The sequence below is a fragment of the Miniopterus schreibersii genome (genome assembly GCF_964146895.1).
Source record: "Miniopterus schreibersii genome assembly, chromosome: 19".
In the NCBI taxonomy this organism is placed as follows: Eukaryota; Metazoa; Chordata; class Mammalia; order Chiroptera; family Miniopteridae; genus Miniopterus; species Miniopterus schreibersii.
The window spans coordinates 26,080,563-26,098,395 of NC_138119.1; the positions used below are offsets into that span (position 1 = coordinate 26,080,563).

Consider the following 17,833-nt stretch of genomic DNA (forward strand, 5'->3'; position numbering starts at 1 on the left):
TTTAACTTAATATTACACTTGGGTGAGGGAAAACAGGCATCTTTACTCTCTGGATTAGAATATTAAAATCATTCGAACTCTGTGGAAGGCAACTTGGAATATGTTAAAATTTCCACGTACTCTTGGGCCCAGAAACATGTTTTTATTTTTAATAATTTGGTTTAAAAAATTTACTTACAGTAAAATTTTTATTTTGGTGTACAGTTCTGAGGGGTTTTATACACACACTTTTTTTTTTTTTTTTTTTGTATCCAACACCCTAAAACATCCCCTCACCCAGCAACATGTCTATAACCATGAAAACTCCAATAATTCAAGTGCCCATTAAGGGAAGATGGGTAAATGTGTCAGGCTAACCCATAATGGAATCTGATGCTACCAGTGAAAAAATGATGCAGGTTCACAGGGAAAGATATCTACATTCTATTTCTATTGAGAGGTGAAAAAATGTGGTCAGCACTGTCCCACCATTTGTTTAACCTACATATAATTATTAGAAAAAATTTCTAGAAATATATTCACTTATAAGTGGTTACCTCTAGGGGATAAGATTTCAGGGAACTTCCTCCATGTTGTGCTTTCTGATTTTGTATTGTGTGAACCAAATTAACACACATTACTTTCATAAACAGGAATAAGTCATTTCCATTTCAGAAAATAATTTCAATACAAAATTTAGATACATATAGAATGTAATAAAACTAGCCAAAGCTCTGACTTATTTATAATTTTTAGGAAACTTTCATATGAATGCCAGATTTCTAGAAAGGCTCAGACCCAAGTAACATGGCCATAATTTTGGTGCTGGAATAGCCTGTGGTAGAAACTGCAAGATCTCTTATATCTACAGATCTTTATGAATTGAAAACATTTCTTTGTCAACTTACACGTTTACATTACTCTCTCCTCATCCTGCTTCTATTTCCATTAACCCAACTCATCTAAGACACATTTCTGGCCATCATCCCTCTTTAAAAAGAAATCACTCATCTCCCCTAGCTATCCCATATTAATTTAATATATTTAAATTACATCTGTTTACTATTCACCGAGCATGAACCATCAGATATGTTATGGGTTTTCTTTGTCTCAATTCTAATGAGAATTACGGATTTGTATTAAATTTTCATCCACTTCAGAAGCATATGTGGTTTCATGTAAAGCCTGGGCTTTCTAATTCTCCTGATTTGTCTTTAAAAACTGTTTTCAGCTGCTTCAGAACTGAGAATCCAAAAGTCTAGAAATTCAAAATATAAGGGAGTGGGAAAAATCTCTTTTCCTTTACACAAAGGTCAAATCAGAGGGAGAATACGAAATACATACGTTTTCCAAGCACCCCTAGGGATAGCCTCAGAAAGTTCATAATATTTATTAAAAAAGTACAGCTGAAATCCTTCAAAATTTTTGCAATGCTTCAAGAACTCTTAGTTTAAATATTCAGATTGAGGGTATCTAGAAAGTACTCTCAAAATTTTTAGTTCACCAAGGTTAAAGTTTTTTTCTTTTATACTTTGCTATTTCTCCCTATCACCTTTTGTTTATCTTGAATCTTCAGTTAATTTTCATAACATTTTTATTTTCTTCTGAATTTTCATATTATAATCAAATAAGTAGAATTCAAATACTGAATTGCTATGCTGATTCATAAAGTAAACAACCTTTATTCCAAGATTATATCTTAAGCTCCAAAGGCAAGGAGATGTTTTCAATCCCTATCATGTGGTTTATCAATAAGAGGGAAAACCCTATTTCTAAAAACAAAACAAAACTCAAGGGAATAATTTTGGGACTTCCACAGTATGTTTTAATTTTAAAAGGTGAATGAAGATTAAAAAGATTATCAGTGAAGATAATATGTACATAAAATTTCACTGTAGTCATTTGATCCTGTCATCACACATCTCAACTATTATGTTAATATTACTCAATATTTAAGTTATTCAAGACACATAACTCATGAGAACTCCCCTTCCCAACCCCATTCCTTGACTGTAGATGAACCTCACATTCCTTGTTAATGATTTTATTTTAAAGCACATTACTACTACTGTTTGATAACTCTGTAACGGTATCTAACAGTATAAAGAAAGGTACAATGAAATGCTCCAATGTAGACCAAAAATAAAAATAAATAGACCACTTACTGGTTCTGTTAGTGTTGTATCTTTCTCCAGGAACTGTACAACACAGTAGGCTAGCTAAAATGGAAGGGACACTTTATAAATATTACGGAGTAAATTAATATTTAGTGATGCAAGGGTTTTATACTGAGCTAACAAAAATGACTACCTCATTTTGGTCAATTTTACTCTAGCTTAATCTCAACACATAAAAATTAATATACCCACAATTGTGTAACTGTGTAATCTTCAAAGTAACTTCTAATTCAAAAAAAGATTTTTTTTCAGTAGTAACTTCTGAAAATAAAGTTAACTGAAATAAGACTAGAGCTAACATTTTACTTTTTCAGCATGTTTCTACATGTATGCCTATGCTGATATGATATTCTCTAAATATTAATAGAGGAGACTGACTAGGTTATACTGCAGCTAAACAGAACACTGCAGTTACATGGGATTTATTCAGTGCCACTTAATTAGATCAGGGCCTGGACTAGAAAAGAGCTTGATATTTTCTTTCCTATATCTGTACTCAATGTGCATTGACCTTATTAATAACACTAAATATATTTTAAATTATAATAACTTGTTCTGGGCAACTTACAAAGCAAACTGCTTAAATCTACTTAAATTTGCCACCTCAGTATTTCTCAATTTCTCTGCCTTTATATCAGTATTTGAAACAATATTCATCTCCTTTGAAATTTTTCTGAAACTTACCTGAGCATGGAACAAAGCTAATCCTTTTGCAGTATGCATAGGAATAAGAACCTTCATTAGAAATTGTTTATGTTCTGCTTTCAGTGGCAATGCAAAGCCATTGATAATACTGGAGGGAAAAAAAGGCAGGGGGAAGGGTTAAGTAGTTACTACTTGATTTCTGAAAGTTGTTATATCCATGAGTACATAAGGAACCACACTCTGCTTGAATCCTGGTGTTTAATTACTTGTGCATCTTCAAACTACTTTAGACAGACAATTACTATGAAGTCTTTTAGTCATTCAATGATTCCAAAAGACTAGGACTGCCAATTAATGTCCCAGTAAGTAATTTCTATCTTTATTTTCTATAAAAACCTATCACTTTATTTACGTATTGTTGCCTTTATTTTTCCTCCCTAAAGCCACGGGAGAGTCAGTATCACAATATTAAGAATTTTCAATATTTTCTGAAGTAAATGGGTAGTTTCTCTTACTTTACTGAAGGATCTTAAACTAAGAAGTAATTCTCTCCATACTCATTCTCTACTAAAAGAGGCTCAAGTCCTTCTCTAGTACAAAAATTGGGGTCTCACTTCTCTCAAGTTAACAATGCTGCGTGGTGAGTAAGGAAGGAAAAACGTTCATGTAAACTAAAATCAAAGGCTATAGATTCTTCTAAAAAGAACAGATGGATTAGGAATGGTCTGTCAACATATGAACGAGAATTCTGTAACTTCATACAAGATTCACTAGCTTATTTCATCTCTTCCCAATAAGATCCTATAAATTTCTGAGATAGTCTGGCAAGCTAAGGCATAAAACATGCCACAGCTTCAAAAGCAGGAAGCCTACTCTGAAACAGATGTCTTGCATGGCAGAACTTTAATATGCTGACACTCCAAAAAACTATAATAAGAATTCAGTTGAGAAACGATGTCTTGCGCTCTATATTTAAATTCTAAAATGTGAAGTAACCTCTCCAACCCCAGCTAAGATTTTTAACACATAAAACATTCCAAGTTACTTAATTCTTAAAAAGAACAAAACAAAACAAAAAACTGACCTACCTTCCTAATATTTCCAGGAGTTCAGCAACACCATTGAAATGTTCTGTTTCATATATAAACCTGAATTTAAAATATAGATGTAAGGAAAAAAATCAAACATCAGAAAACTAACAGAAAGAGGCAGGAAGGTAAAGAAATCAACCCCAAGGGTAACTGTAAGAACTCTATGAGCACACTGGAAGAATTCCTTGTAAACTATTTTGCCCCAAATCGGTTACTTCTTAGCAATCTTATAAAAGCAGCTCTATTTCCTACTAAATCAGATACTTTAAAAAAATAAAATCCTCACCCAAGTATATGCTTATTGATTGTAGAGGGAGGAAGGGAAGAGGGAGAGAGAAACTTCAACTGGCCATCCCACACACACACTCCCTGACGGGGGATGGAACCCGCCCGACCTAGGTATGTGCCCTGACTGGGACTCGAACCCACAACTTTTTAGTATATGGATTACACTCCAACCAACTGGGCCACCTGGCCAGGACTAAACCAGGTACTTTTAAATATTTCCTATTTAAGCATATACTTTTGCTAAAACTTGCTAAATATTAAGATAACAATATAATTTCACCTGGACTATTTTACTTAAAATTTTATGAGAAAGATGGATTTCCTCAAGGAAATACTTTTTAAAATAGGAAACCTCTACTCAGGAAAACCCAAGAGAAAAGGACTATATGTTATAAAGCCACCTTTACTCAGAGTTTCTCAGCGTTTCTCTAAACCTAAACTACACAGGCTGCCTGGCTTTCCAAGATTAAGATCAACCTTTAAAGCAGGGAGTCAAACTTGGAGGAACACAGGACAGGGAGGGGATGACACAGAACTGGAGAAAGATGCTCTCTGTAGTTGTTACAATGTGGAAGTGCTAGCATAATTTGCCAGATCTTCAATTAAAACAAACACAGCAAACCTGAACTGTGGGTATTAAAGTAAAATCTACTTTAAAGCAACTAAAAAGACTATCACTTATAAAGAAGCCAAAAGACAGGCCTCGGATAAATTAGCTTTGTCAGAAAATCAAATGAAAGTACTTGCAAGAGCTACTGATTTAAATAGTACTTACAAATTTTTTAAACAAAAAGCTCAAAGAAATAGATAAATTCTCCTCACAATAAATCTTACACATGAATGACATTAGCATTACCTATTAAAAACTTCATTATTACTATCCACTTAGATGAAAAGTAGGTTATAAATTTCTACAAAGTTAGATGCAATCAAATTGATGTTTACAAAATGGGCTAAAAATTATTCATATACTAGCAGTTAAATTTCCAGATTTCAGGTATTAAAAGTTAACCTAAAGGTACTGGAATAAAAAGAAAATATGAAGGGTGGAGGGAAAGCACCATATATGAATAGATCACCAATTTACCTGAGGAAAATGTTGTTAATTTGTTTTCTGATGAATGCTCTTAATCCAAGAAATTTCCCATAAATTCGATGCAGAACAGTCTTCAGGAAGTCACGTTCTCTGGGATCTTCACTATCAAAAAGCTCCAAGAGCTTTAAAAAAAAGCTGAGAAATTACTTTTTAAAAATAACTGAGCTAAAACTTCACTTTATTCTAATATTGATTTTAAGATAACCCATGAAACCTTTAAAAAAATTTTAAAGATTCTGCTTTATCAGATTTTTTTCTTGCTAACTAGTGAAGCTAAAGAAAAGCTTAGGAAGAATTTCTTTTCACTTATTTCATTTCAAAAAAGGACACAATAATATAAACACTTCAAAACGTGCATTTATTTTGCCTTGTCACTCATTTTAAAATTCTATTCCACTCTTGACTACTAAACATGGCCCCTAAGTTTACAGTGTTGAAATTTAAGAGATTTTTAATGCTTTTTGATAGTAAAAATTATATACAAAAATCTTAAAGCTTGTAGATTGCAAGTCATTAAATAAATGAAGTTAAAATACATGTGCACATGTGTATTTCCAATTTACTAGAAAGATTTATATAAACCAAGGCTTTTTTTGTGATCTTACACTAAAAAAACTTGAGTTAGCATGCTAACAGCTCAAAAATTAGTATTCAGTTAATCTTGTCAGATACATGCTAACAGTGTAGATCATTCATGAAATAACACTGAAATAAAAGGACCACAGGTTTTTATTCAAAGTCAGCTTAGGTGGCTCAGGTTGTTCAGCTGGTTGGAGCGTTGTCCCATACACCAAAAAAGGGTGCAGGTTTGATTCCAGTCGGGGTGCATATGGGAGGCAACAGATTGATGTTTCTTTCTCACATCAATGTCTCTCTCTCTCCCTTCCTCTCTAAAATTAATAAAAACATATCCTCAGATGAGGATTAAAATAAATAAATAGATAAGTAAATAAAGTCAGCTTAGCAAATGGCTGGAAAATTTTAAACCAGTTCAAATTGGCCAAATTGTCATTTTCCTATACCTTTACACACTCTTCAGCAAAGGCAGAATAAAGAGATCTTCGAAAAATTTAAAGTCAAAATCTCAAATTTGTATTTTAAAGTGGTAAAGAAACTGAATTTCTTCTGCTGAAAAAGTATTACTGTATTTTAAATAACACACTGGAGTTTCTTAGGAAAAAATATAATCTCTCTTGAAGAATGAAGTCATCAAGGAATTTTATGTTCTGTCCTTTGGTAGTGACAGTTACAGTTAAGACAGCAAGCTCTGAACCTCATCAGAAATCTTTTCCATTCTGTCTTGAATTATATGTAATTGTTTACATACGTATCTCTTTCCACTAGAGTGGATATTTTTTGAGGCTAGTGATGCCTTTTGTCGTATTTGTATTCCCCTAAACAAGTGTCTTGCTTAGTTTGCATTCTTTGTTCACGAGGTTATGAATTTGATTCGTTTCATTAGAAGCTAATCCTTTCTTTAGCCGGGTGTGGCTCAGTGGCTGAGCGATGACCCAGGATCCAGGTGATCGGGGTTCAATTCCGGGTCAGGGCACATGCCCGGATTGCAGGGATCCCCAGTCGGGGGAGTGCAGGAGGCAGCCGATCCATGACTCTCTCATCATGGATGTTTCTCTCTCTCTCCTTTCCTCTCTATGAAATGAATAAAAACATTAAAAAAAAAAAAAAATACTCCTGTAGTCCCAAAGCTACTTCATTTTTATCTGAGTTGTCTGGCAAGAATATTAAGTGCTGTTAAATTGAAATAAACCATTCAAGTTTTGAAAGACTATTTTAATCAACAAGATAATAAATCATTGCTAAGATGAACATAAGAAAATTTAAGACATAAGAATTCCTTACCTGTTGTACAAATTTCTGATCAATGTATCGCTTTGCAATGCTAGGCTGGAAATCAGGGCTCTCCAAAAATCTTAAGAAGAATTCATACACCAACTATGAGAGAAAGTCAAAAGTTAAGATGATGCCTATAATATTACCCTAAGTTAATGTCACACCAAAAACACACCTCCCTTACCAACAAGTAGGGAAATTTCATATTTCATTAAAAAAGTAACAAGTTGTAACAGTTTTTTAAAAACTAAATATACACAATTTGGTCTCTTAAGCTGGTAAATTTTGAGAACTGTTTGTTGTTTTACATCACTCAAATGTTAAATTACAGGAGCTAGAAAATAAAGAGGGTGCCTAGTAAATAATTAAGAAGACTATTTTGCAGTCCATATTCACTGGGAAAATGTCCTTTCTCCAGTGGACCACTGAACTACCTCAATTTAATCTCCAGAGTTTGTTAAATACAGAATCAAAAAACCTCCATCCATACAAGAATAAAATGGATTGTAAGGGGCAGGGTATCAATAACAATAAAAAAAGAAAAACTTCAAGTCTTAATTTAAAACTACAGTGGAGGAAAAGAATTAAACTGAAACTAGCATACCTTATCCACACTTGGGAAATAACGAGCCAAATTATATAAACACGGGGCTCAGGAAGGAATGTCTGTGCACCACAGTGAATACACTAGATGTCATAGCAGGCCTTCTACTTAAAAAGTGCCAGGATCTTGAAAAAAATAACAAATGTTCACTGGCTGCCACAAATCAGAAAAATATTACTGAGCTCAGCTTGCCTCCTTTACACCCTTCCCTATCAAGGAGAAGGGCAAATACACTAAGGTTTTTTTATTGTAATCTAACGGCTATAAAAGGCAGGAAGGCAGGAGTATAGCCCAAAATGTGCCTTCATTTGTTAGCTATTAATACCCTAAAAGTAAAAAGGATTAGATACCAAAGTAAAAATAGTCATTCAGTAAAAACATGTAGGCCACATATAGAAGGGAGAGGGGAAAAAAAGACAAGAAAAGACAAGACTGCTGCAATAAATTCAGAGACCTCACAACATACAAAAACACTACCAGACTTGGGCCGTCATTCGCCCACAGGGTAACACATTTTTAGTACTACAAATTCATTAATATTCCAAGGCTGTGTCAACAGTTTTGGGATCTGAGTAAATACTGTTTGTTTGATGCATCTTTGCCCAACTATGCAAAAGGAGTGGTGCCTAGCTAGTCTAATTATCATCTAGCGTTTAATGTTCAGTATGAGTTAAGAGTACAAGATATAAGTTAATATCAATTAAATTTTTACTTATAAATTTCTGGTTAAACAACTATTACATAATTCACTTTGGGGTATACACATGTAAAAAAAGATATACAGAAGTAATCACAGAGTCCTGAAGAGTTAGTACAGGCTCACAGACTGCTACATAGTTTCACTGGCACAACTTGCTCAGGGCCCATTTTCATGTTTAATACTGGGATACTGTGGTATAATAAAAACATATATTTGATTTTAATTCCTGGTTACTGGCACAAAACTCCTAAAACCCCTGGAATTTCCAGAGTGATAAGGGTGAGACAAGTATCTTCTGTTATTCACAATAAGCCCCTTTCAGCCACGCTGAGTTGACGCTAATGAGGTGACTCTGGGAGGGTGAAGACTGGTTGTCCCAGAACTAATCCTATGATTAGTGTTGGGACTGTCAGCCTCAACCCCCATCCTCCAGGGAGAGGACAGGAGCTGGAGATACGAGATCAGTCGCCAATGGCCCATGGTTTAATTAATCATGCTTACCTAAGGAAACCACCATAAAGGGTTTGGAGAATTTCGGGACTGGTGAACACATCGAGGTGCTGGGAGGGGTGGTACAAGAAAGCTCCAAGCCCTTTCTCTATACTTTCACCCTGTGCATCTCCTCCATTTGGCCGTTCCTGAGTTGTATCTTTTACAATAAACTGGTAACAGCAAGTAAAGTGTTTCTCTGAGATGTGAGTCATTATAGCAAATTAATGAATCCGAGGTGTGGCCCAGACTCCTGACTGCTATCTGAAGTGGGGGGCAGTTTGGTGGGACAGAGCCTCTACTTAACCTGTGGAGTCTGTGCTAACTCTGGGTAGTTATGAGTAAGTGTCTGCAGAGAACTGGAAAATTTCTCGGTGTAGAAAATCCACAGATGGTGTCAGAAGTGTGGGCAAAGAAACACTTTTCCTTTAGTTATGTATCATGTGAATAGATACAGGCACTGTACAGCTCCAAAAAGCTCATTCACTTGTTAGAGAGGTAAGACAAAACTAAAAACATATAAAATGGTATATAGACAAAAATCATACAGCACAGACTATGACTGCAGGAGCCATTTAAAAGAGGCCTGTAACACTGTGGAATAAGGTCAGTAAGGAAAAGTCTGAAGGAGGACATGCACCTTGAGTCCTGCATTCGGTAAGGCTTTGGATGAGCCAAGAAGAAAGAGGAGGGCCTTTATAGAAATGGAGGCCATGTCTTGAGAAGAAGGTGTGTAAGGTATGAGTTGCTGGCTATGGAATCAGAGACTCACAATCTTTATGCAGATCCCAGTTCAGCAGAAGTTAAGATGTGTGGTAAGGTGCAACCAGGTTAAACATGGGCCAAGTACGGCATGTGCAGCCTGTATGCTCTACCTCTTAAGCTCTGAATCAGAAATAGAGGATTTAAGGCTTAATAGGCATATACTTCAGCAGACTTACATGGTGTCAAGCTCCAGATCAAAATGAATCCTCTAAATCACATATTCTGTTGAAACCTGTGCCTATCAGACACCACATACTATTTCTTACATAGTTTTCATCGGCATCATTTACCTGACAATGAGCATTAAGTGACCAGTCAAGATTAGCAGCAATTATGCAGCCAACTCAGCACCACTGAAGAGATGACGACAAAAGGTCATCTAAATACACAGAGTAATCCCAAACAGAAATAGAAGAAACACTAGTGATCTACAGATCTAAAAATCTTCAATATGGCACAATTACAACTATGCTTCTATAAATTGCACCCTGACCCCACTGTCACTCCCTACACCCTGTCCTGCATTACTTTTTTCCTGTATTTATCACACCCTGACATAGTATTATCTATTTTATTATTATTTAATCAGGGACTCTGCTTATTAGTTCAATACTTGACCCTCAATATTTACAAAAATGCCTGGAACACAATAAATGCTCAATAAATATTTAGTGAATGAATGAAAATCATAGTTGTTGAGAAACTACTTCTGTAGTTATTGAAATTTTTCAATGTTCTTCTGTATGAATAAATAAATTGTTCCTAGAATCTAAGAAACAGTGCTGCAAAGGATACTTCCAGCAGTGGATTCACTTCTCTAATAAAATAGCTAACTTCATATGTGTTCAATGTATGGCTGGTCTTCCTACTTCTGTAAACCAAAAAAAGAATAAAAAACCCTAAAAGATAAAAGATAACTTAAAAGTGCAGGGACATAGTGTGGAGAAGGGGGTGCGGGGGCGGGTGGAGGGGATCAATGAGGGGAAGGGAACGTCTGTAATACTTTAAACAATAAAGATAATTTAAAAAGTGTAGGGAATGGAGGATAATCTTACAATTCTACTCAGTATGACCATGTCTTTCCCAAGGTAGTTAAAATATAAAAAAATTTTGGTTTTCACAAATAAAAGACTCTAGAACATACAATAGAAACTAGTACAGATGATTAAAGTATCTGAAAATAAGACCTATACAAAAAGCTAAAGGAACTGGAAATGTATGGCCCAGAGAGGCAAAGACTGAGAAGCAACTTCAATGATCTTCAAGTACACAAAACTCTCTTCAGGGAGTACAGTGACTGAATGTTTTCCAACCTCTATTAAGAGGAAACTAATTTAGCCCGGCCAGGCGTGGCTCAGCGGTTGAGCGTCGACCTAGGATCCAGGCAGATGGGGTTTGATTCCCAGTCAGGGCACATGCCCGGGTTGTAGGTTCGATCAATGACTCATCATTGATGTTTCTATCTCTCTCTCTCCCTCTCCTTTCCTTTCTCTGAAGTCAATAAAGATACATTTAAAAAAAAAAAAATACTAAATAGTCGTAATTTAAAAAAAAGGTCAAAGTAATAAAAATTTCTCAACCTCATAAAGGATAAAAGATGTTCTTTTTCTATTTCTCCACATTAATGTTAGTGCATTAGGCTATGATCTCTATAATTTTTTAATTCTTAGAACAGGCAAAAATCTTAAATACAGTATATCTGGCCAAAAACTACTTGAATGTGAAGGTGTACATTGTAAAATATGTCTCCAGTTTAAATTTCTGATTATACAGATCATAAAGAAGAGCTCCAGTCACTAACATACAGATTATTACTAAAAAGGTCTATGTTCTAGTCAGTATCCTTTATAATTACATCTTAATTATCTGTGCCACTTAAGAAAATAATTGATAAAAAAGAATGAAAATACTGCACCATCTGCCTGTATTCCAGGCTAATAACGGCAGGCAGCCAAGCCTTCCTAATTATCTAAAAGGTATACAGAAAATTATGTTTTTTATTGATTTTAGAGAGAGAGGCAGGGAGAGAGAGACATTGATAAGCTGCCTTCTGTATATTACCTACTGAGATTTGAGTAGAGGTCTGTCACCAGATTCATTTCCATTTCACCATGCTTTATAATGATAATTCTCTTAATTGTTAGAATTTATACATATAAACTTTTGTTCCATTTAACTAAGGCACATCTGTACATGTATAATTATACCTTTAGAAGCTCATTTATTAGGTCTAAAAAAGAAAGTTATGACTAGTTGAATTATTTGGAAGATCTAATTTATTGTTATGATGAAGCTCAAAAGGTATGAATTAAACCTCATGTAAGAATTTGTATGTATCTACTTTAGGGCCACAGACTATACCTAGGAGAGAGTAAGTTTTAATAAGAGCAAGGACTTTTGGTGTTGAGTTGTAAACTTGATTCTGCCACTTACTATTTGTTGGGCAGAATTCTTAATCTCTTTTAGCTTTATCTAAGCTTATCTATAAAATGTAAACAATACTTACTTTATAGTGCTACTACTGTAAGGATTAAAGGAGATAATGTATGTAAAGTAGTTGCCACTATCTCTGGAACGTGGTAAGTGCTCAATAAATGGTAGCTATTGTTATTACTGTTAATATAATTCATTAAACATGATCGGTAGTCTTACAAATAAATGCCATTGGTCATATATAGGCCAATACATTAAATTCTCTAGAAAAACACTTCTTTGTGCTTGCCTACAAATTTTAGGTCATTAATATCATCTTAAAAATATAAAAGTCATATTTGAAGCATTAGGCAACAGTCCTTTGAACACGGTGACTTTTACTTTTTCTCTCAAAACCTTGCTTATTTTAAAAATAAGAAAATACCTAAACTGAAAGTTTCATTTGAGTACTCTCAGAGCATTTTAACTAGATATTTGAAGAAACAAAAATAAAATCCAAGATATATAGTAAAAAAACTCAATGATCATCAAGACTAGATATATACGAACATGTGCAAAAGAAACACTAAACACATGTGAGTATATTTACAGCTATAACTGAATCTTTAGAACAGTTTTCATAGAAGAGCATAAGTGGTAGAAAATGAACTACCTGAGCCAATCTAAAGAGCTCTAGTTACTCAAGTATCAAGTGAGATAGTGCCAATCTGATACTATTGAGCGAAGCCTAGATGTTATTAATATTAAAATAACATATTTGAGGGGATGTTTGAATAAAGCAGTTACAGCTAGATAAAATTAGTTTTGGTCCTGCCCATACAAGAGATTTTTATTACCAATTTTCCAATGATTCTGAGGAGTGAGTTGTCACTCAATGGCATTTAGAACAAGAAGACTACCTTTTCTTAATCTCAACTAAAAATATGTGCTCTAGAGATGGACTTCTGGAATGGCAGAGTGAAGATCTTGGGGAAAATGCTGCCTCCCCCTCCCCGTGCCAAGAAACCAGTGAAGAACAATTTGGGCTAGAAGAATGAATAAGTGAATGTGAAGATAGGTCAAGAGAAATTATCTAGATTGAGGTACAAGAAGAAAAAAGAATGAATAAAAATGAAGAGCTTCAGAGACCTGTAAGACACCAACAATAATACCAAAATACAGATACTGGGAGGGTCTCATAAAGAAAGGAGAAAGCGGCAGAAAAAATATTTGATGAGATAATGGCTACAAAAAACTCATATTTGATGAAAATTATTACTTTACACAATGAACTCTTAATTGGAGCTCAATGAACTATAAGTAGAATAAAGTCAAAGAGATTCACATCTAGACACATCATGATCAATTGAGAAGTCAAAGACACAGAGAAAATGATCAAAGTAGCAAGAGAAAAATAACTTACCACATACAAGAGATCCTAAATAAGATTAACAACTGACTTGTCACCAGAAAACCATGGATGCCAGAAGACCAGTAGGATGACATCTTCAAAGTGTTTAAGGAAAAAGGCTGTTAGCCAAGAATTCTATATTCAGCTAAACTTTTCTTCAAAAAATGAAGGGCAATTTAAGACATTTCCAGAAAACAAACACTGAGAACATTAATCACTAACAGACATACCCTACAAGAAATACTAAAGAGAATCCTTCAGGCTGAAATGAAAGGACACTACATATAACTCAAATCCACAGGAAGAAATAAACTACATAGGTAAATATAACAAACAGTATACATGTATTTTTATTTATAACTTTTATTATGTTTTATAAGACAACCACATAAAGTAATAATTTAAAAAGTGTATTGGTGGGCATATAATGTAATAAGAACTAATTCGTATGACAATAATACAACAAAGGAATGGGGTGGGAATGGAGGTATACTGGATCAAAGTTTTGAATATTACTGAATTTTAAGTTAGTATTCAACCAAACTAGATTGTTTTAAGATGCTAGTTGCAATCCCCAGGGTAACTACTAAGAAAATAAATAAAAAACTATAAAGAAACATGAGAATTAAAATAAAATGATACCCTAGAATAAATACCTATTTATTTATTTTTTGTTTTTTGTGTGTTTTTTTAAAATATATCTTTTATTGATTTCAGAGAGAGGAGAGGGAGAGAGAGAGAGAGAGAGAGAAACATCAATGATGAGAAAGTCATTGATCGAGCCTGCAACCCGGGCATGTGCCCTGACCAGGAATCGAACCCCGATCGCCTAGATCCTAGGTCGATGCTCAACCGCAGAGCCACACCCAGCGGGGCTAAATACCTATTTAATATAAAAGGCAGTAATGGAAGAGTAAAGGAACAAAAAGGATGTAAGACATATAGGAAACGACAAAATGGAAGATGCAAATCCCTCCTTATCAGTAATTACATTGCATGTCAATGGATTAAACATTCCAGTCAAAAGAAAGATATTGTCAAAACTGATTTAATAAAAAACCATAATCCTAACCCATGCTATTTACAAGAAACACAATTTAGAGTCAAAGAAACAAACAGATTAAAAGAATGGAAAAGATATATCCTGCGAACAGTAACCAAAGTAGAACTGAATGGCCATACTAATATCTGACAAAATAAACAAAGAAACTCTTACTAAAGGTTAGAGTTGATAAAAGCTATCCATAAGGAAGATATAACAACTATAAACATATGTAGCTAACAATAGGGCCCCAGAAATACATGAAGCAAAAACTAATAAGAATTGAAGAGAGAAATAGACAAGTTAATAATAACAGAGACTTCAATATCTCACTTTCAGTAATGGATAGAAGTAAACAGAAGATCAACAGGGAAATAGAAGACTTGAATAACATTTCTACCTAACATTTCTACAGAACTCTCCATCCAACAGTAACAGAATATACATTCTTCTGAAGCATACATGAAACATTCTTCAGGACAGACTGTATGCTCTGCTCTGCCATAAAACAAGCCTCAATAAATTCAAAAGGACTGAAAACATTCAAAGTATATTTATTATCCAACCATGTGGAATAAAATTAGAAATCAGTAACATAAATGTGGGAGTCACAACTCTGTAGAAATTAAACATACCCCAAAATAACTAATGAGTCAAAAAAGAAGTCACAAGGGAAATAAAAAATATTTTGAGATGAATGAGAACGAAAACACAACATATTGCCCTACCAGCGTGGCTCAGTGGTTGAGCATCTTTGACCTATGATCTAGGAGATCGAGGTTCGATTCCTGTTAGGGCACATGCCCGGTTGCGGGCTCAATCCCCAGAGGGGGGCATATAGGAGGCAGCCAATCAATGACTCGCTCATTATTGATGTTTCTCTCTCCTCTCCCTTCCTCTCTCTGAAATCAATAAAGACATACTTAAAAAAACAAAAAACATATCAAAACTATGGACCACAGATATTAAAACAAAAACCTGTACATGAATATTCTTAACAGCTCTAATCACAATAGCCAAAAGGTAGAAACCACCCTAATGTCCATCAACTGATTAATGGATAAACAAATGGAATATTATTCAGTCATTAAAAGGAATGTATTGATACATGCTACAACACTGATAAACCTTTAAAATATTATGCTGAGAGGACCCAGACACAAAAGTTTATATATTATATGATTCTACTTATATTAAATACCCAGAACAGGCAAATCCACAGAGAAAGCAGATTAGTAGTTATCAGGGGCTGCAGAAGGATACGTAGTGGTGGTGGAATAGAATGTGACTGCTAATGACAAGGGAGGTTCCATTTGGGATGATGAAAAAGTTCTGGAACTAGATAGCAGTGAGGGTTGCAGAGCATTGTGAATGTACTTAATGCCACTGAATAGTACACTTTAAAACAGTTTAAATGGTAAATGTTAAGTGCATTTTATCACAATAAAAAAAGTGAAAAGCAGTATTTTGGGAAAAGAAAAAAATAAAGTTAAAAAACTTAGACGCTCAGATCTGAGAGCAAGCCATGATTTCAGCAGAATATCATAAATATAAAAACAGTCAATAATGATGTTCCATACTTGTATGTGAGGCCAAGAGGCCTCAAGTGTGGGCTCATCCTCCTCTGGATCAAAATCTGGATTATCACTTGGAGGAAGAGTACGGAAGATGTTAGCACTGATCTGTAAAGAAAAATAAATTTAGATTTATGTTCTTTGTTGTATAATTGAATTCAACAATGCAAAATGAACTATTTTAAAGATAACTTTAAGAAAAAAGTTAAATTGTGGCTATAAGCTTAGTTCAAACCTATAAACCTCTTCAAGATATGAAGGCAGGCATTTGTTTTTCTCTTTTCTCTATCCCGTAACTGACTTCTTCAGATGCCAAGCTACTGAAGATTACAGATTACCTGTGGATTCCTCTTCCTTAAATTATAAGTTGTTCTTTCCAAGTTTTGCTTTTAAAGAAGTTGGGAAAGGGAGGGATATTTGGGGGAAAAGCATAAAGTTCTTAACTCGACCTATCCCTAACCTGATTCTTTTCACCTTTCTACAACTCCCCCCTTATTCTAACCCAGCCATTTACTTATAAACCAAAAAGTTTAGTAAAATATTTCCATTCATTCATATATATGTGTACACACACACACACACACACACACACACCATACACTAAGGAAGAGGAAGGTGGCAGGATGTCTTCACTACTATTACAGATATAGTTTTTAATACCTCATGATGATTTAACTTATTGTATTTCATCTATTCTGAGCCTTTTAAAAAAAATTATCTCGGAAATCAGGATGTACTTTGAGAGTTTTCATTTTAGATCAATGAAATACAGTATTTGTAATTTCATCTTTCACACTGTCTGTCTCAGTAGCAAGGTAAACTACATAAATCCTTTCTCTCTAGCGAAGGATCGATGGGGGCTCCAACTCACAATTCTTTGGAGAATGATGAACAAACTAATAGACCAAATGGTTTAGTCAACATTTAAGGTCATACTACTGAGGGATTGGTCGTTTGAGATAAACGATTTGGGGAACAGAGGATGAAACAAGGGGTATTTATTTGGTGGTATAAGCAAATTTCCAACTTTTCTTAAGAAGTGGCATCTATGGTAGGTGAAATAACTGCTAACAGTCAATTACTATAACCATAGACTTAGAAAGTAATAAGGTACTATTTGATCTGCTGGAAAATGAACTGTATATAATAATAATAATAAGTACACCAAAGAGCTTCCAAGGACTATACAGGTGAGCTTACTTCACTTTATCTAGAAATTAAGTATCCAGAAGTTGAAAAAGAAACACGTTTTACTTGGGAAAAGAAATTAAATCCCAAAATTTATTAGTATATAGCAATTACAGAATAATTTGACTCAAATATTTGAGTACTTTCAATACCTAAGTAAATCAACAACTTCGTAGAGATAAAGTATCTTTCCTGGGACTTTCAAAATTCCTGAATACAAGCCACTTGAAATCAGTGGAAATATTGGTGGGAATATTGTTTTTCTCCCTAAACATTTTTTAAATGATAAACACAAAATAAGAAGCCTATCAATATTTACTATTTATATTCTCAAACTGTCACTTACCTTTTATTGTCTTTGGGAGTTTAGAAAGCCAATCTCATTTTGATTAATGTTCTCTCTACAGCAATTCTTTAAAAAATGTTAAGGCTGCCCGGCTGGGTGTAGCTCAGCGGTTGAGCATTGACCTAGGATCCAGGCGATCGGGGTTCGATTCCCGGTCAGGGCACATGCCCAGGTT

At 34.4% G+C, this 17,833-nt stretch overlaps 1 protein-coding gene across 1 annotated transcript in view; it reads right to left on the bottom strand.

Moving 5' to 3' along the window:
* Nucleotides 1-17,833, bottom strand: part of PPP2R5A (protein phosphatase 2 regulatory subunit B'alpha) — a 65,908-nt gene that overhangs the window by 13,057 nt on the left and 35,018 nt on the right. Inside the window, exons 3-8 of the mRNA XM_081121808.1 lie at nt 16,131-16,232; nt 7,137-7,229; nt 5,268-5,398; nt 3,890-3,949; nt 2,841-2,949; nt 2,145-2,198 (exon numbers count right to left, since the gene is read on the bottom strand). Coding sequence (XP_080977934.1) covers nt 2,145-2,198; nt 2,841-2,949; nt 3,890-3,949; nt 5,268-5,398; nt 7,137-7,229; nt 16,131-16,232 — 549 coding nt within the window. The remainder of the gene's footprint in view (nt 1-2,144; nt 2,199-2,840; nt 2,950-3,889; nt 3,950-5,267; nt 5,399-7,136; nt 7,230-16,130; nt 16,233-17,833) is intronic.